This window comes from Dipodomys spectabilis, unplaced genomic scaffold (assembly GCF_019054845.1).
Source record: "Dipodomys spectabilis isolate Male_0828 unplaced genomic scaffold, ASM1905484v1 ptg000075l, whole genome shotgun sequence".
NCBI classification, from domain to species: Eukaryota; Metazoa; Chordata; class Mammalia; order Rodentia; family Heteromyidae; genus Dipodomys; species Dipodomys spectabilis.
In genome coordinates, this window is record NW_024870752.1 from 12,236,164 (window position 1) to 12,255,234 (window position 19,071).

General features: G+C 41.9%; 1 protein-coding gene across 8 annotated transcripts in view; it reads left to right on the forward strand.

Annotated features, from left to right (window-relative positions):
* Positions 1–19,071, forward strand: part of Mbnl2 (muscleblind like splicing regulator 2) — a 150,315-nt gene that overhangs the window by 97,962 nt on the left and 33,282 nt on the right. For all 8 annotated transcript variants that reach the window (XM_042682667.1, XM_042682668.1, XM_042682666.1 and 5 more), the window contains 3 exons: positions 2,091–2,255; positions 9,557–9,757; positions 13,029–13,292. In XM_042682667.1, coding sequence (XP_042538601.1) covers positions 2,091–2,255; positions 9,557–9,757; positions 13,029–13,292 — 630 coding nt within the window. The remainder of the gene's footprint in view (positions 1–2,090; positions 2,256–9,556; positions 9,758–13,028; positions 13,293–19,071) is intronic.

Below are 19,071 nucleotides of genomic sequence, written 5' to 3' on the forward strand. Positions count from 1 at the left end.
CATATTTACTGAGAGAGGAGAGATTCCTAGACCATTTCAATGAGATGAATTTACAGCCACAGCTCCATCTTACCTGCATCTTTACTGGCCTGTGTTGTCTATCTGAAGCCTCTTGTGTGAACTGGAGGCTAAGGACAGAGACTGGTGTTGCCCATTGCACTGGCTTCTCCTTACACTCCACTTCCCCCCAATGTCCTCTATTTCCTCACTGTGCAAGAGGGTGACACAAATGGCAATGGCACTAAGAGTGGCCCCTCTGGACAGCAGGAGTTGAGGGCAGAGGCCATCAGCGCTGAGCCCAGGACCCATGTCTGCACTTCTCCTGGTAGTGAGGGAAAAGCCGCACTGCAGAGAAGAAGCTTGAGCCTGCCAAAAGTGCCGCCGGAATTAATGAGAGGCAGAGGGAGAGCACCAGATGTTGAGAATTAGCCTGACTGTAAACAAATTCATTCCCATAGATCCACCAAGCTGGCTTTGAAAAATCATTTTTGTATCTGGTAAACAAACTCCTATTCTCTTTTCCTAGTTGCAAATGGACTAATTCTTTAGGGAATGATAATACTCAATAATAACAACTTGGCTGGTTTTTTTTTTTCCTCCCCCAAAATTGCATAATTCACATAGCGACATGATTTACACAATTGGTAGTTTTGAAAACTTGGGAATTAAATAGCAACACCACCATATGCAATTTGTTTTCCAGTCTGGCTCTATACATACCTGCCACTTAATTTTTTTGGAAGGAGAGGGTTGGGGGTTGGTATCAGCCTCCAGATGTTCCGTCTATCACCTCGTGACTTGAGGAGGGTGATTCCTGTCCTGGGGTAAGTGAGGTCTGGGCTGGCTGCTCCTGAGGAACAAAGCATTCATACTTGGTTGCAGCACTCATCTGCGTTTACACCTGACATCCTCCCCCTAGGCAGGTGACACTCAGAAATTCCACTTAACTGTTCCCATCACCTCAGTGCCAGTAAGCGGAAACTGATATCTTGAGCTAATCTGGAACCCATACTTTAACCCTTCCTCCCATCTCCACTGCACATTTGTGCCACAGTCAGTATAGCGTTACTCTAACATGCACAAACCAGTACAGAGCAAGTTCAAAGACTCCTTTTCATAGGCCATCATATGCATGCCCTTCTGGTGGCCTCCCATCCTACCCAAAAGAAGTGTCTTTCTTTTGACCCTTCATAGTCCATGTATCTTTGGAATCTAGTGCTAGGATTTAGAATAAAGAAAGATAGAAAAGCCAGGTGTTGATGTAATCCTGTATGCCTATAATCTTAACTACTCAAGAGGCTGAGCTTTGTGGTTGTCATTCAAAGCCAGCTGGGCAGAAATGTCTGTGAGACTCTTGGAAGTGGAGCTGTGGATCAAGTGGTAGAGGGCCGGCCTTGAGCAGAAAAGCTAAGGGACAGTGCCCAAGCCACGAATTCAACTCTAGTACTGGCATAATAAGACAAAGAAAGATAGAAGGAGGGGAGGAAGGAAAAAAGGAAAGAAGGAGTTGGAGAGAGGGGAAAGGAAAAGGAAGGAAAGAAGGAAGGAAGGGAGGGAGGGAGGGAGGGAGGGAGGAAAAGAAAGAAAGAAAGGAAGAGAAGAAAGAAAAAAGAAGAAAGGAAGGAAAGAAGAAAGACAAGAGGGGGCAAGATGGAAGATAGGAAAGGAAGGAAGGAAGATGGAAGGAAGGAAGGAAAGAAGGAAGGAAGGGAGGGAGGGAGGGAGGGAGGGAGAGAAGGATGGGCTGAGGAAGGGAGGGAGAGGGAGGGAGGGAGGGAGGGAAGAGAGTGGGGGAGAGGGTGGGAGAGAGGGAAGGAGAGAGGATTGAGGAAGGAAGAAAGCCTGTATGAATGTTCTCTGCTTGAGTCAAGCCAACCTTAATATTTTATAGTATTAATTCATTCCTCCCCAACACACACACACACACACACACACACACACACACACACACACGCATGCACGCACACACACGTGCACACACACATACACAATCTTTTTCCTTCATAGATAAAGAGAAGTTGTAAAATGGACAATGCTATTGTCACAAGTTACTTCTAACAATTCCACACCCCAAATGTCCTATCTTACAGGGCCGTTGTTCAAGAGAGAACTGCAAGTATCTTCACCCGCCGACACACTTAAAAACTCAACTAGAAATTAATGGGAGGAACAACTTGATCCAGCAAAAAACTGCAGCTGCGATGCTCGCCCAGCAGATGCAATTTATGTTTCCAGGAACTCCGCTTCATCCTGTGGTGAGTTCGTCTTCCCTAATGGTGGCCGGCTGCATGACGCATTGGGACAGACATTGCCTCCATAACCTAAGACAGCCTCCCTGGACTTTGTCATTTTGCTTACAGTAAAGAGCTTTGATGCTCTGTAGATACCGAAAAAGAGCTTTAAAAAAATTAAATGGAAAGATGGTGTGTGTGGGAATAAGGAGCAAAGACAATCTCAAATCAATATCTCGGAAAGCAGCCTTTCTCATCAGTAAACTCGGCCTCTGAGCCATCTTAGAATAGAAATGGCTCCACCATTTTATTTGGAGCGTGGCTTGATAGGCTATGGATTGAAGAGGTGGTGATGCCTCAATTATCCAGCAGTGTAGCACCAAATTGGATGGTATCATTTTTAGGATGGAGAACGTGCGAAACCAGAGGAGATGACTGAGCTCTCCAATATCACACAGCTCAAGTTGTGTTGCAGGGCCTTGAACTTACCCAGGAGCTGGGGAGATAGATTTTCCCTGTTCTCCTAGGCCAGACAACAGCTGGGTAAGATGGAGCCTGTCTCTCTCCCAGGTCTGGAAAAGGCATAGCAGCCGTGACAAAGACCACAGAATAAATGCCCAAGGGAGTTTAAGTATATGAATATATATTGGGTAATATTTTTCTCCCTGATTTCAGTGTTTGAGGGTACTTCCTTCAAGGTCTAGAAATTGCTTTAAGAATGAAGCCCCGAGGGAAGGCGTGCATTTGACTTTAGTGGGTTTCACTTACATTGGTGAATTATTTGCACAAAAACAAGCTAAAAAAAAATCAAGTCAAGGGAACGAATTTGCTTTAAAAAAAAAATACAAGCACAAAAGGCTATTGTAGAAAAATCAGCCTTCATTGTAGGAAAATCTATGTGACTGAAAGCTGTTAAATTAAAACAGATAGCTACCAGTGAGTTCCATTTTCTTATTATGTCCTTGTGAGATGGACTGGGGAGAGCGTAGGGGTGGCCAAGAAGAGAGAGAGCAGGTTGTTAGCAATTCTGCATGTCTCCAGAGTTCTGCGAAAAGTAGCCAGAGTGAAAAAGGCTGGGGGCAAGGAACTCTGAGGTAAGTCAGACACAGCCTTTGAGGAGAGACAGATACATGGAAAGGCCATGTCAGGCCCAGAGGATGAGTTTGGATGAAGAAAGGTAACCTAAAGGAAGGTAGTCTCAAATAAATGCATCCTGGACCAGTATTAAGAGCTAGCCCAGGTGTTCAGACTTACTGAAAATAGATTAGTCTTCTGAACACATTTAAACTAGGCATTCAAGTACTTCTACTTAAAACTACACACATGTATAATTTATAATTCTTTTTGATGCGCACCTAATAAAGCCTCTTATTAATTTCCCAAAATGCTAAACTAATATCCTTGTATATACTAAGTAACATGTATGGAAATCAATTCAGAGCAAGCTCAACACTATGCATCTCACCTGTTTGAATACTGTACTTCCGGTTTATTTAGAATTAGTCAGAATTGACCCTGGTATGAGATGAGGACAGTGTTAACGTGAAAATTCCATCAACTCTTGATTGAACTTGTTTTGAAAGCTGGTTTATGTATAGGCCCCAAATATTAATTAGGAGTTAATGACAATTTCTCTATGAAAAGGGAATGCTGTGTGTTAGTAGTCCAGGAGAGTTGGTTTTTTTTAAGTCACAAGAAGTATTCAAATACGAAGTGCGACAAGTCAAAAGCAATCAAGTCTAACAACAAATCATTTCAGAGCTTCAGAAGTGAGTTAGTGTTCTAGAACAAAGTAGTTGGCTGATGCTCAGAGGTGCCTGGACCCCACAGGAAGTCACCTCTTACAAAAACAGGGTCTTGGCAGATAAGATGTAGCATCTTAGATGGTGAGATCCTGCTGGCTGAAGTATAATTACAAGTCTCTTCAGAAGAGAGAGACAGAGGAGATTTGACACAGGCAGAAGAGGAAAAACTTAATGTGTTCATAGAGCTAGAGACAGGAGGGCTGTAGACACAGCCATGGAAAATCAGCAGCTACCCGAAGAGAGAGGAGACTGGAATGGCAGATTCTACCATAGAGCTTCCAGAGTGAGCAAGATCTGTTAACACTTTGATTCGGACCCAACAAAACTGATTATAGACTTCTGGCCTCCAGAACTACAGAAGAATAACTTCACTTGTTCTCAGCCATCACATTTATGGTCATTTTTTTAATGGCAGTCACAAGCAAGTTATAGATGTAGAAATTACTTAAATCAATTTCATTGACACACAGGGAATATGAGGTCATCTTCTTTAAAGCACTAGGGTATTTCTCCCATTCCCTCTACGGACCCCTAAACTCATCTGCTAGCATCTCTCCCCCTAGTCCTCTATGCAACTCAACTGCTGGCTGTACTCTGAATGTTTGTGTCATATGTTGAAGTCCAACCTGGCAGGGATAATATGACAAGTGGAAGAGAGGCCTTTGCGAGGCGAATGGGGTCAGGAGGATGGATTCCTCATAAATGCGATTAGCACCTTTAGAAGAAGAGAAGACACAGCCAGAGAGAGACATCATGGGTGCCAGGGACTCAGCCTTCACTGCACATTTACTCTGCCCAGGCCTTCCTTCATCTTCGATTTCCCAGCAGCCTTTACAACTGTAATGTATGCATTTCAGTTGTTTTAAAACTATAGAGTTGATGGCATTTTTCCCCCCATCACAGCCCAGATTAATGAGCACATTCGGTCAGATCTCTTGGTGGTCCCCAGCACGTGTCAGAGCTTTCTCCTGTTTAACAGGAGAAACTTCCTCTCTGCCTGCTTCCTTCTCTATCTCTTTCATTCATCTCTGATTCCCAGACTGAATATTTCTTCCTGGTTACCCTCTTATTGGTGGCCTAATGGGCTGAGAAGCCCCGCCTACTCTTCCCACAAATGTATATTTCCAGTCCAAACTTGTGTTCTGAGCCCTGGAATCATAGATGCCATGTCCCTCCTGAACTTACCTTTAAATTTCATATAAAAAGTGGATGTGTTCAAAACCCAACTCCTCGGTCCACTACATTCCCACTTCAGTAAACAGTATCCTCAACCCACAGTCTCCAACAAAAACCTAGCAGACTTGCCCACACTCTGAGACAGAAAATTCATTAGCAAGCCCCGCACACCTGCCTTCTAAGCCATCCGCTTCTTCTCCCCTTGCTAGCAAGCACACTCCTGTGAACCATCTCCAGGTTGTTGTTGTTTTTTCCCCAAACAACTTTATAAGCATCTCTTTTCTAATATCTTGCTTTCTGCTCTCATCTGACCCCAGTAACTCCTTACATACATCAACCAGAGGAGTCTTTTTAAAACATCAGTAAGACTCCATTACCCATTACTTAAGGCCCTTTCACTGGTTTGCTCCTTGCTACTGGAACAAAACCTAAACCCCTCAGCTCAGCTGTCACCCACAGTGTCTTCTCTGTGCTGGTCCCTGCCCAGTTCTGATGTCCCCAGACCTGCAGATATAAGGTACTGGAGAAAGGAGAGAAGAGCATGGGGTCCTGGGGAGAGAAGCAGAGGAATGTGTTCTGAAGGACAGCATGAGGCAGGAGCAGGACCAGCATTTCTGAAGTGATTTTCTTCAAGAGTTTTGTCCTCTGGCCTCTTCAGCCTGGGAGTGAGCACCGAGAGAGGACAGGCACCAGATGATTGCTGTCTCTCCTCACTTGGTAGCTGCACTCTGCACAAACTGCAGCCTCATCCTCCTGACTGCTGCGGGTGCTTCCAAGAAGGAAGTCCTCTGCAGGGACCTTCTCGTTCCTCAGTAGCTGCAACAGAAAGGAGGCTCCATGTATACCAGGAGATGCTGTGGGCCCAGACTCTCTCTCAGTAGATTCATTTTAATCCAGGATCCAAGAGCCACTTTTTCCAATAAGCAGCACATGGCTGCTCAGAACTGTCCACATTGCATACCTATATAGAAGGCTCAAGCTGGTTATGGAATATGGTTTTTCAATATACATTTTTCTTTAATTTTTTTTTTTAAAAATGAGGGATGTGTGTGTGTGTGTGTGTGTGTGTGTGTGTGTGTGCGCGCGCGCGCACGCGCGCCAACCAGTACAGGAACTGAATTCAAAAGCCTTGGCACTGTCCTTTAGCTTTTTCACTCAAATCTAGCACTCTACCACTTGAGCCACAGGTGGATAAGGGTCTCATGAACTTCCCTGCCCAAGCTGGCTTGGAACCGCAATCTTCAGATCTCAGCCTTCTATGTAGCTAGGATGATAGGTATATGCCACCTATGCCCAGCTGAGTATACACTTTAAAAGCATGCAGGCTACTGATATATTTAGGGGAGGGTTCTAAGAAATTATCCACAAAATTCATGTCATGAAGAAGAGTAGCTATAGTCTGAGACCTGAAGGCAAAAGTCAGGATGTTTTTCTTGGATATAACATCCTTTCAGAATCTGCTGGCTTAACCTATTCTTACTCGTGAGTCTAAAATCCCTGCTGCATTAGGAGTGTATAACTGCAAGAAAATTTTAAAAATGGACATGTAAGGATTGGCTCTTTCCTATAGCTATTTAGTTCAGTAATTCATCTCTGAGTTAAATAACCTGCTTAATACAGGTATGTGATTTTTAATACCTACATTCACTCCTCATTTGTAACAGCGGTTGTCAAATTTGGTCACACATTACTCCACATAGTAATTTTTTTTTACTAAGAATGTCAAAGTTCCTTCCTAGACTTGTTGTATAAGAATGCATCTCTGAAAGTCCCTCTTAGGTATTTTTGACATGGCTGTTCCATTAAATAATGAATATGTTGTGAATTATGGCCCTTCTGAACTTTGTGTATGTGTGTGTGCACGCACACGCGCACACACACACACACACACACACACACACACACACATACACACACACACACACACACACACACACACACACACACACACACCAGTTCTGGGGCTTAAATTCAAGGCCTGGGCACTGTCCCTGGGGTTTGTTTTTCCTTGTGGTTAACGCTCTACCACTTGAGCCGCAGTTCCACTTCTGGCTTTTTTCATAGTTTATTGGAGATAAGAGTCCCATGCACTTCCCTAACCAGGCTGTCTTTGAGCTGATTCTCAGATCTCAGTTTCCTGAGTAGTTAGGATTACAGGTATGAAGCATTGGTGCCCAGCTGAATTTATTTTTTTTAACTCAAACATTACATAGTCCTTATACTATTAAATCATGTGTTTTTTTTTTCAGTAAGACTAAATTATAAAAGCTAACGTTACTGAAAAGCTGCAATTTTCTATAATTATGACTGAAATAGGTAACATACATATATAAAATTTTTTGGCAAGTCAAGGGGGAAAAAAGAAGAAAATCCTAACTGCTATCCATTTCTCAGGTTGAGACCATAGGCTGAGACTTTCTCCCAAAGCCAACTTATGGCTGAGCTGTGAAGGTGTAGGAGTTTCTCACAGGAGGACTTGAAGGAGACCTTCTAAGGCTAGTTGAATATCCTCTGAGCTCTCAGCCAGCGCAGTGGACTTACCAGCCTCCCTGGGAACTCCCGGCACAAATTAGCAACTATTTACTATTTTCTGACATGACCGTTTAAAAGAAATACTCTTTCTTTTCTGTTAATGTTGTATTGAAAAATGTGTTTGTAAAACATAGTGTGTCATTTTTTCCCACATATTAAACAACTCCTTCCCTGTCATAAATAGACAAGAATCATGTTACCCAAGATAGATAAGTACAGACAACTATGACACAAGCAGGCAATGTAGCCCAGAGTTAGAAAAATGCATGGACATATGATCACAAATATTTGAAAACTCATCCTAAAAATAAACAGTTTAAAAGGTTCATAAATAAAAGCCAACCGAACAAACAGGAGGATTTAGGCCCAATTCACTGTAAAATATCTCCTGACAAAAGTCTTTAGGATCATAATTGTTTTTAAAATCGTGACTCTTGAAAAAGTTGAAATAAGAAATTAGGTTCATAATTTCTGAAAGACAAACAAGTTACATATTTGTAAGTGGAGCTTTAAAAATGATTATGCTATTGACCTACTAGAATATTTCTTCTTATCCCAAGACAAAGTATATAGTGATAAAAGAATATATTTGGGGTTTTGGTTTTGGTTTTTTGTTCAGGGAATTTTATTTTTTTGTCAGTATTCAGTTTGAATTCAGACCTCTACCATTTGAGATTTGAGCCAAATGGTGGTTTATTTATTTTTCAGATAGTATCTCACACTTTTGCCTGGAACTAGACTTGATAATTCCAAGTGTGCCTCATCTGGCTTTTTTTCTTTTTCTTTTTTCTTTTTTTGCTTAGGCTGGCCTTGAACCATGAACCTCCAAGGTAGCTGTGATTACTAATTACTCTCTGACCTTTTATCTTTTTAATAATGCCTTATTATCTTTAAAGTAGTTGTACAAAGGGATTACTGTTCAACTCTTCTTCTCCTTTTGTGGTACTGGGGGATTAAAGCTCAGACAAGTAGGCAAGTTCCACCACTTGAGCCATAGCCCCAGTCCTGAGACTGTGTTTAGTAAGCACTATCTGCTCTTGTCACTGCTTTGTTGATTTTGTGACCTAGGAAGGCAAGCCCATTTTTAATAGTCAATGGAGATATTGTGCAGGATTTCAAGCTCTTTCACCCAACCTTTCAAGAAGGGAAGTTTGAATTAAGGCATGGTTGAGCTACAGCAAACTGTAGTATACTGGTCTAAAGCTGCACCTGAATTTTGGAAATATTCCAAATGGAAGATGAAATATACTGGTAAGTCTGAACTCAGTGAAATCCCACAAGAGCTCCACTTTTTTTTAAACTGGGTAAACGTGCTTACCTGGAAAACAAGGATTTTGTTTCTTTTTCTCCCTTTGAGAGATCTGTAGGAGAAATAAAACTCTGGATCCCAAAGATCTTCTGTGAAAACATTCAATTGTTTGGAAGGATGAGTACTTAGAGTGGAAATTATTTTCTTTCCTGACAACATAAATTTAACTGGTCCCTTCTAAGTTGGTGTCTCTGATATTCTCCTATATTTTTGTGTTGTTTGGGAAAGAGAGACTCTGTGTTTTTCAGTTTTCTTAAGTAAAACCGAAAGGAAGTAATTTTTAATGAATTTTTACAATGCCATCCTGGATTCTGGATTCTGCTGCTCACACAGAGTATCATATGTGATAAATAAATTTTGCTCAAATGACACTTGCTAACAGCTTTCATTTTTTTGCTCAAATTATAATACTTGCTGGTAATATTTTGTTATAATACTTGCTGGTAATATTTTGTAAGTGTTGTTCTATTGAATCTGTTTCCTGTGTTGTCTTCCTTTAACAGCCCACTTTTCCTGTAGGTCCCGCCATAGGGACAAATACGGCTATTAGCTTTGCTCCTTACTTAGCACCTGTCACCCCTGGAGTTGGGTTGGTCCCAACAGAAATTCTGCCCACCACACCTGTCATCGTTCCCGGAAGTCCACCCGTCACTGTCCCGGGCTCAACTGCAACTCAGAAACTTCTCAGGACTGACAAACTGGAGGTACTTGAACTGTGTTTGTGCTTTGAGATGCATTTGTGGTAGAAGAAAACATCTGGGTCAATGAATGCTTGTGAGATCATTGAGTTCTGCAAAAAAGACCGCACACACACACACACACACACACACACACACTCATACACACACATCCAGAACCCATGCATTCATAATTCTGTGGTCTGAAATTAATGCCAAGGACAAAGGGAATTATGTGGGAAAAAGAATAACTTTAACACAAACAAAAATCATCTGCATAGAGTATATGTTTAAGGGCAAAATAGTGTCAACCAAGAGACTATTGAATCCATCTCAATGCAAATTACAGAGATCAATGCAAATTATACTCTCCTGTTATGTCCAGCAATAACCTTTTCTGAATCTTGGAAAGTTCTAGAAGTAGTCAGGTACCCAGCAATTAGGGCAATGGGAGATACTCAGAGACAATCCAGTTGGTCTGGTCCTGTGTCAGTGCTTTAAGACCATGTGTGGTTGTTATTGAATGTTCAAGAACACCTGGCTTGAAGGTTTTACTGAGAATTGAAGGAAGTGGGTGCTAGAGGGAGAAGGGGGGGGGGGGGATAGGTAAAGTTAGCTATTGATAGAGATGTCTAATTTCACTTAAAATCAAGTGTTCTATAAAACTCAATGTAACAAGTTGACATATTTATAAAATACAAATTCTGAAGTTGTAAATCACGACAACCTTTCTGTACTTCATTGAGTAAAATTTCTCCTGAAACAAAGCTAGAGACTTGGTCTATTAACCCTACTCTGGTTATCACTCTGATAGTCCAGCAGAGCATTTTATAAGGTTGTGTAAAGATTCTGATAGGTTTTTCAAAGCTATCCTTTCATTCCCTTACTGATTAGAGTAACTAGGTAACCTTGTATACTGAGAACATTGGGTCATTGGAGAATATTCTTTCAGTGTACATTTGTTTAAATATTAACCCAGAAAACCTGGAGGGCTACAAAATGTTTGCTACCTAACAACCTGTGAATGTTTTAGAATTCAGAATAGAACTGTAAATAGTTTAAAAGATATGTGTTTTCTTTTATAACTCAGCTTCAATCTAGAACCTCTATATCCTTGAGTGAAGAGAATGTAAATTCTACCGTTTCAGAGACACAAAGCCTGTCCCTGTGAATATTGGCAGATCGGCTTGCTAGGGGACTGCACATGTTTTGGGCTCCACCTGCTGGGGCCTACTGATCTTTAGCACTCAGGATGGGGCTGTTTCAGAAAACAGATTAGATCAGAAGAGTTGGGACAATTCGTCCTTCCCACAGTAGACAAAGGCACATGTAAAAGTGAATTCACATGGACTGTAACAGAACAGTTTTTGGTCCATTTCAATCCAGGAATGAAGTCAACTGCAGTCAGAAACTGACTACACTTTTTTCTGTTGTCCTAGGCAGGAGTGATTACCTTTGCAGAGAAAGGCTTATTCTGAATCTGTGCAAAGAGCTGAGTAAATTCCACTTCATACAGTTTATAAACTCAAGATGGAACGTTAGCTAATTTCCAAAGTAGGATGAAATAATTCACAGCTTTGCAACCTTTCACAACCCAACTCACAACTTTTAAACCATCGGTTTACCTTTCAACTTCCCTTAGCCATTGGTCAGTGAGGGAAACACTGTGTTCCTAAGTATGTTTGACTTTCACAAGACTCAAACCTCGTTTGACCTTTCATTTAACGTCACTGGTGATCCACCTGTGTGCTGGAAAATTGAAGACGAAAAGGAATTCACTTACAATCCTATTAACCAATCACCCTGCGGATGATATTTGTAAGCAGGCAAGAATTACGTAAGCCACATACAACATGTCTTTATTTCAGGTTATTTATAGTTGAAGCATTATTAAGAAAACTTCAGATTATAAACATTTATTCTTTCTATAGTAAAACTTTGGCCAAACCATCATTCACAAAGGATAATTTAATTTACCTGAGATTGCAGAATTATAAAGAACTTAAAAATCAACATTTTACCTATTTCCTATTTCTCTCTGTCTAGTTTTGACCCTTTTTCTGCTTCTGTACTTTTCTCCATTAAAAATAATAGTAAGTAGAGCACTAATTTTGAATAGAAAACTCAGAGACAGCACCTACGCTCAGAGTTCAAGCCTTGCAACTGACAAAAAACTTATCTTTCTTTGGAGCTATCAAAAATATTAATGAAGTGACTTTAAAGTGAACCTTTTGGTGTCTAGTTACTGTGTTGGTGATTGCAGGTATAAGTTTTCTTTGAAGACAGGGGAGATGTTCCAAGAACCAGAATTGGTCAGGTTCACAGGCCCAATCACCAATCATGGTCCTGACAGATGAGCAAGCATATCATTCCTGAAACATGTTGGAAAAAAGCTCTGTGACAGCGCTATCAAACTATCTATGATGATAGATAATGGGAAAAGTGATCTGTCCACAGATATAGATATATATGTATATAGAGATAATATATACATGTTGTATAGACAGCTAGATGTATAGACAGATGATTTCTGCCCAAAGATAGAAGATATTCATATATGTATATATAGCTATATGATATATAGATGATATATAATGTGATACGTCATCTATCTATGGATAGACCTATTAGGTAGATGGATGGATGGATGGATAGGTAGTAGATAGATAGATAGCTAGATAGATAGATAAATAGACAAAGTAGATGGATCTCCAGCCCCAATCCTGGTAAGTTACCTAAGGATATATAAATCCAGACATATGGAACCACAGACGATAGAGACTGTTGATTTCTGTTGTCATTCTTAATTTTGGCTAAAACTGCACATGGCCCCCGTTACTTTCTTAACTTTTTTAGAAAAAGAGAGGAAGGTCAGCTTAGACTTAGCACCTCGTGTCTTGGCTTGTGGGTAATGACTATGCTATCCAGGAGAGCACCAAAGCCCACCTGCCTGGGAGCTGTGGGCCCATGTCCGTTCCTCCCTACCCCTGTGCAGGTGGTCACGGTGACCGGCAGGGGGAGGGGGACCAGGCCTGACCCAGGCCCCCTGCACCCTCCTCTCTTTCTCTCTCTGTTTCTCTGTCTCCTGTCTCTCTTTGTCTCTATCTCTCTCTGTCTCTGTGTCTCTGTCTCTGTCTCTCTCTGTCTCTGTGTCTCTGTCTCTGTCTCTGTCTCTCTGTCTCTGTCTCTGTCTCTGTGTGTCTCTGTGTCTCTCTGTCTTTCTATCTCTCTGTCTCTCTCTCTTCTCCTGGCCCTACCCCGCACGCATCACCACCGTGGCTTCTCCTCCTTGTCCCAGGTATGCAGGGAGTTCCAGCGAGGCAACTGTGCCCGGGGAGAGACGGACTGCCGCTTTGCACACCCCGCCGACAGCACCATGATTGACACGAACGACAACACCGTAACCGTTTGTATGGATTACATAAAGGGGCGTTGCATGAGGGAGAAATGCAAATATTTTCACCCTCCTGCACACTTGCAGGCCAAAATCAAAGCTGCGCAGCACCAAGCCAACCAAGCCGCGGTGGCCGCCCAGGCAGCCGCGGCCGCGGCCACCGTCATGGTAAGTGCGCGCGGGGTGGACCCCGATCGCCCGCACCCCGCACCCCCACGCGCCCCGGGCCGGGGTGGGGAGGGGATGGCTGCTTCGGGGTGCGACTTAGGTGCTCCCGGCTCAGCTGGGAGACGAGGCTGCTCTACGCCCCCCCCCACCCCGCACTCCGCTGCCTAAGTTTTGTTGTTGTTGCCCCCTTTTTAGTTGTTCTCTTCCTTCCCTCCCTTCTGAGGCACAATAAGTAAATCCCTATGCGGTCCTGCAGCCCCGCACCGCGGCCTGCCCCGCGGGTGCTTGGCCCTGTCTCCCCGCAGAGGAAGGCTCTGAAATCTGGATTTAAAAAAAAAATTATTTTTATATATATATATATATGGGGTTTTTTTTCTTTTAAAAAAGTTTTACTCCCTTTTGATCAAACTTTTTTTACTGTCTTTTTTCTTTAACAAGAGTTTTTAATCGTCTGTAAGCAATTGCACACACAAAATTCGACCTGTGCGAGTCATGGACATCCTGACCGTTAGCACCCCCTTCCTTCTGTGGGAAGCCTTGTAACAGGTGGAGCTGTCTCGCCCTCCTCTTCCCCCACCCCCCACCCTCAAAATGCTGCCTAGCAAGTGAGGGAGTCAGGAAAATCTGGCACCTTCTAGTGTCTCTACCTCCTCTCCTTCTGTATACCACCACAGCAGGGCTGATCCAACTCCTCCCTCCTGTGATATCGTACATGGAAAGGCAATGCATGCAGCAGATTAAAAATAGAAGTGGACTGGGGAGGTGCTTTAAAAAAAAAAAAATAGACCTGGAAGCCAGCCTCCCCTCCTCCACTTTCCTTACTGCTTACTGTCCCTCTGAGGCTGGCAGCAACTCCGTTAGGGTCACAGGCCCTGATGCCACTAGGGAGTCACCAAGGAGACTGGCTCCTTGGACTCTAAGGCTTCGAGGGTCTTCTCTAGCTAGATCTGTGAGATCAGAATTCAAATAGTTTTGTACATGTCAGAGAGGCTCATGTGTCCAAACTCTCCGTCTCCATGTCGGCAAGACTTTAGAATGAAGGAAAAGGTTTGGAAAGGGTCTCGCGTTGATTCCCTCACCCCTTCATTGAAGGCATTTAGAGGGGTTCACCATGGATCAGCACCCACTGGATAGGTTAAATAAGTCAATGAGGACTCAGGGTTGGCTAGGTGACATGCGATGCCCCAGGTAATAGGATGGAAGTACAGAGTAGGCCCGAGAAGGAACCCGAAGTCTCAGCAGCCACTCCTCCCTGGGAACAGAGAAAGATAGAGCCTTAGAAATGAAAAGTACCGTTTGTGAACACATTGTTCTCATTAATGACCCCACTTCAGATGCAGACCACTGTCTCAAGTGGAAGGGAAGCTATCATATTCACAAGCTCATCACACACACACACACACACACACACACACACACACACAACTACAAGAGATAGGGCTGCAGAGAGAACAGCACAGACTGCCCAATGTGACCTGGTGTGTTATACTGAGCTTTCCAATCTGAGCTCATCTCCCAATAGTTTAAGAATCGAACCCTTTGCCTATCCCCATTTTGTTATTGTTTTAAGCTTAGAGATCTTGGCTCTTCAGTGTTCTGTTACTGTCTATGTGGACAATATACACTCACACAAGAGTATCAGAGAAGAAAAAAATAAAAGAAAGTCTCCCTTTTTGAGTTCTCATAAGAGAGACTTCCAAAATGTATTCTGATCAGGAATAGGAAGATGATCACTCTCCGTAGATGAGCAGGAATTCTCTGGACATAATTAAGCATCCTTTATACATGTGTTCACTGTGTGAGTCCATCCTCTATCCACTCAGTGACAATCTTTTCCTGAGGAAGTAAGACTTTTTTCTTGGCAATCATCTTTTCAGGCCAGCTTCAGCTTTCCCTAATTGATGTGCTGATGATTGGACACTAAGGCCATATTTTTCCATAGTATGGGACTGTGTTACAAATCACAACTTGGTCCTCAGCATATTGCCAAGATAAGACAGACACTCGAGCTGGGAAGGTGGCTCAGTGGTAGAGTGCTTGCCTTGCATGCATAAGGCCCTGGGTTGGATTCCTCAGCACCACATAAGCAGAAAAGGTCGGAAGTGGCGCTGTAGCTCAAGTGGTAGAGCACTAGCCTTGAGCTGAAGAGCTGAAGGAAAGCATCCAGGCCCAGAGATTAGGCCCCACAACCAGCAAAAAAAAAAGACAGACACTCAACTGAAGTAGCTTAAAAGACAGAATCAGATTTCGCTGTATCATGAGGAGAGGAGAGAGGAAACGAGTCTAGGAACTTAAAATCCAGCCGGTATTCTCTTTGTCTTGCCTCTCTCTCTTAGGATGTCAGCTCTATTCTCCAAGGCCAGTTTTTCCTATAGCTGTAGACAGCTTTAGGACACATTCTTGTATCTCTTTGACAAGAGAGAGAACAGTATACCCTAATTAGGAGGAAAATCATTGTCTTCTTGCCATATCAGTGGCCGTCCCTGTGGTCAGAGTGATAGCAGCTATGTGTGCATGACTTAGTTTGGGTCTCAGTGGTCATCTCCCACTGTGAGGGAAGGAGACGAGGCTCTGAGACTATGAACACATGAGTCCCCATAATCCAAATACCATTTGAACAAATACAGTGACCCGAGGGCCCTGATTTAGTCTTCTTGCATCCTACAAGGGAATGTCTATAAGCAATTAGGTTTCCATCGCTTCATTGGTAGACACCAATGATAGGTGACCCAGGCTGCTGGGGCTAAGAAGAAACATGTCCACTCATACAAATAGATCATCCTTCAGCCTCACAACAAGACATCAGAGCTCTGCTCGGACACAGGCCCTCCTACACGTTCACACATATGCTGTAGGTGCCAGGAGAGTTAGTTGCCATAGTTTCTTAAGATGGTTACACCATGCCCAAATTTGGAGTGCTGCGAAGTCACAGGTTTTTGCCACGTCTTCAGAGACAACCCCAAAGAACATCATTTCAGAACAAAAGCCAGCATCTTCTTGACAATGACATGAAAATGACTGAATCTGACATGTCTCTTTAGGATGAACTCAGAGGCTTAGCTGAAATCAGTTGGATAAAATTATAAGTATACGTACCCTAGGAGCAAGATGACTCAGTACATTGCAGGAAACGATGGTTTGATTTTCTTCTTTAGGACAAATGGGAGTGATGATGGCAACGCCAGGTAGTAATAAGTCATTTACCTGCCTCCCCCATCTTCACCCAGTGTTCCCTAGTGGCATTGTTATTGCTATCTGGGGATTTCCCCCTTATTTTGATGAATCAAACCTTAAAAAAAAAAGCATTTAAAGCTTTTTCTTGAAGAAAAGGCACATTTATTTCCTTTTGAGCTTATTCGTTTACTAATACGTCTTCAAACACAAGCATTGCTCTCCCCAGACATGTTAAGCAAGACACAGCTGCGCTTTGGTAGTTTGAGCACAAAGGGTGTTTCGTCTTCTGGCACGTGGTCTTTGTTCACATAAGCCAAAATGGGGCAAAACAAGAAGAACACTAGTTTATAAAAGGAAATAGGCAGGCTGCCATCAGCAAGATAAGCATCAATTGTTCAAGAAAATATGTGTGGGAACTTGGGATTCTATCCAGCTCATCCACATCCTTTTACCTTCCTTATGGTGGTAGTTTTGATTATTTTGTCAGGGTTTCCTGCCCCCTCAGAGTTGATCTTTGCTTGTAACAGGGCTATGACCCCTTGGTTTGTTCGTCTTCACCTGAGGTAGGGTGTGTTCCTTGACCTAGAAGAAGAAAAGCCTGGCTGCCTGTCTAGGACTTCCATGTACATTCAGTTCTGTACCCAAGGCTAGGGGCCCAAGGCGGACACAGGATTATAAATGTCAGTGAGGCTGACAAGAAAGGAAGCCTAATGTCTGGTCCCAACAAAACCCGTTTACTTGGAAAGAAGATATTTGCATGTAATAAAGGAAACAAAGTATTCAACAGAGAAGAGAGACACTTCATGCTCATACTCAGTGTGAAGTTCTTAGTTCCTTTTCACTCTTAGCTTATCCTAAATTATAGGAAAATGCGTTTTCAATAAGCTAAGAAGAAAAGGGAAAATGTGGATAATGTTAACTTTTCATATGGTTATCCTAAAGAGAAATATTAAACATTTCTTATTCTATCCGGAGATAGACTTCATTAAATGATGCTTTGTTGAATCAAAACTTTGATCATAAATATCAGCCTTCGGAGACTTTTCTGGTTAGCATGCCAGAAAAGACTGACTCAATAGTAGATTCATTTTCTGTAAACCCTGAGGATTGGGGAAAATGAAGGAGAAAATTGAGTCTTGACAATTAAGGCCAAATGATTTTGAACTTCAGCATCCAGCTAATGTTCTGAGTGTATGCTAGGAGGGTAGGCTGCTGTATAGCTTTCTTTAGTCAATACAGATTAGTTTAAGCTCAAAAATAAATCAAACAAGCCCAGCATGACTCAATTGTGTGAAGCTACACAGATGAAAGATTTCAAACAAAAATGGCTAGCCAGTGGTGGTTCTCTAATTCTAGCTATTCCAGAAGCTGAGATCTGAGAATCATGGTTCAGGAGCCAATCATGACTGACAAATCCCAGAGACTCTAACCAACAAAAATCTGGATGTAGAAGTGTGTCTTGAGTGGTAGAATACTAGCCACAAAAGCCAAGCTAGAGTTCAAGGCCTTGATTTGAAGCCTCGGTATCACTGTGTGCTCAGGGGCACCAGTGCACATGTGTACACACACACAGAGGTATCGTGGAACTTATAAAATGCTAAACATGATTTTTGTTTAAAGAACAGAGAAACGCGGGCTTGTTATTGCACTCCTTGGATTGATTTTATTTTTAATGTTCGAAATTTTACAACACTGCTTTTATATTATTTCATGTCCTTTATCAAAACAGCTTTCCCAAATTTTCTTGGCCATTTAGCCAAATCTTGTCTCCACCTCCAGCCTTCTTACTTTATCTCTAGTCACTCTTTTCACCACACCACAGCACTTAACCTACCTCCTATTGTACATCTTTCCCTGACTCATCAAAAGATGATAAATGACCTTTTGTTTACCAAATAAAATTTCAATTATTCCCATTTTAATCATTTGGTTCCACTCTATTTTATTCCAAAGCCATAGCTCCACCTCAGAACTTTAGAATGTAAGTTCTTCATTATTATGAAACCCTTATGGATTTACTTATTGTGCTAAAAATAGAAACGGGATATTTCATTTTTCTTATTTGCATTGAAGCTGTTCTTTGAATTTCTTTACTTTCATAGAATTCCATCATAGAATTTTTTCCATTTTTTTAGTGACAACCAGGAAGAGGAAAATTTTTCATTATGGTCTAAATTAATCCATCTCTACTATTCTTTCAATTGTTTAAGTGAAACTAAAAATATGCTTATAAGACATCATTTATTTCTAATCTTTAAGCTATTGTTTGCTATTTTAGCTGTTTGCTATTGTACATGGTCTAGCCAAGAATTCCACTTTCCTTAATTGGTTTGACTGCTAATTGTAGCCAAAAGTACAAATAGGATTACTAAATAGAAATTATTTTAATACTCGAGGACACCTAAATACCTTTTCAGAGGGTATTTTCTTAGTATAACCGGTAAGTTGTTTGAAATGAAATAAATTATAATTTCAACTGTAGTCAACAACAGAATGGATGATAAGTTAGTCATAAGCAGAGATAAAATAGAATACAAGTGAGAAATTTTGGAAACTCACTATTGAAATTCAAAACTTGTAATGTTTGGCACACTAGTCCACATAC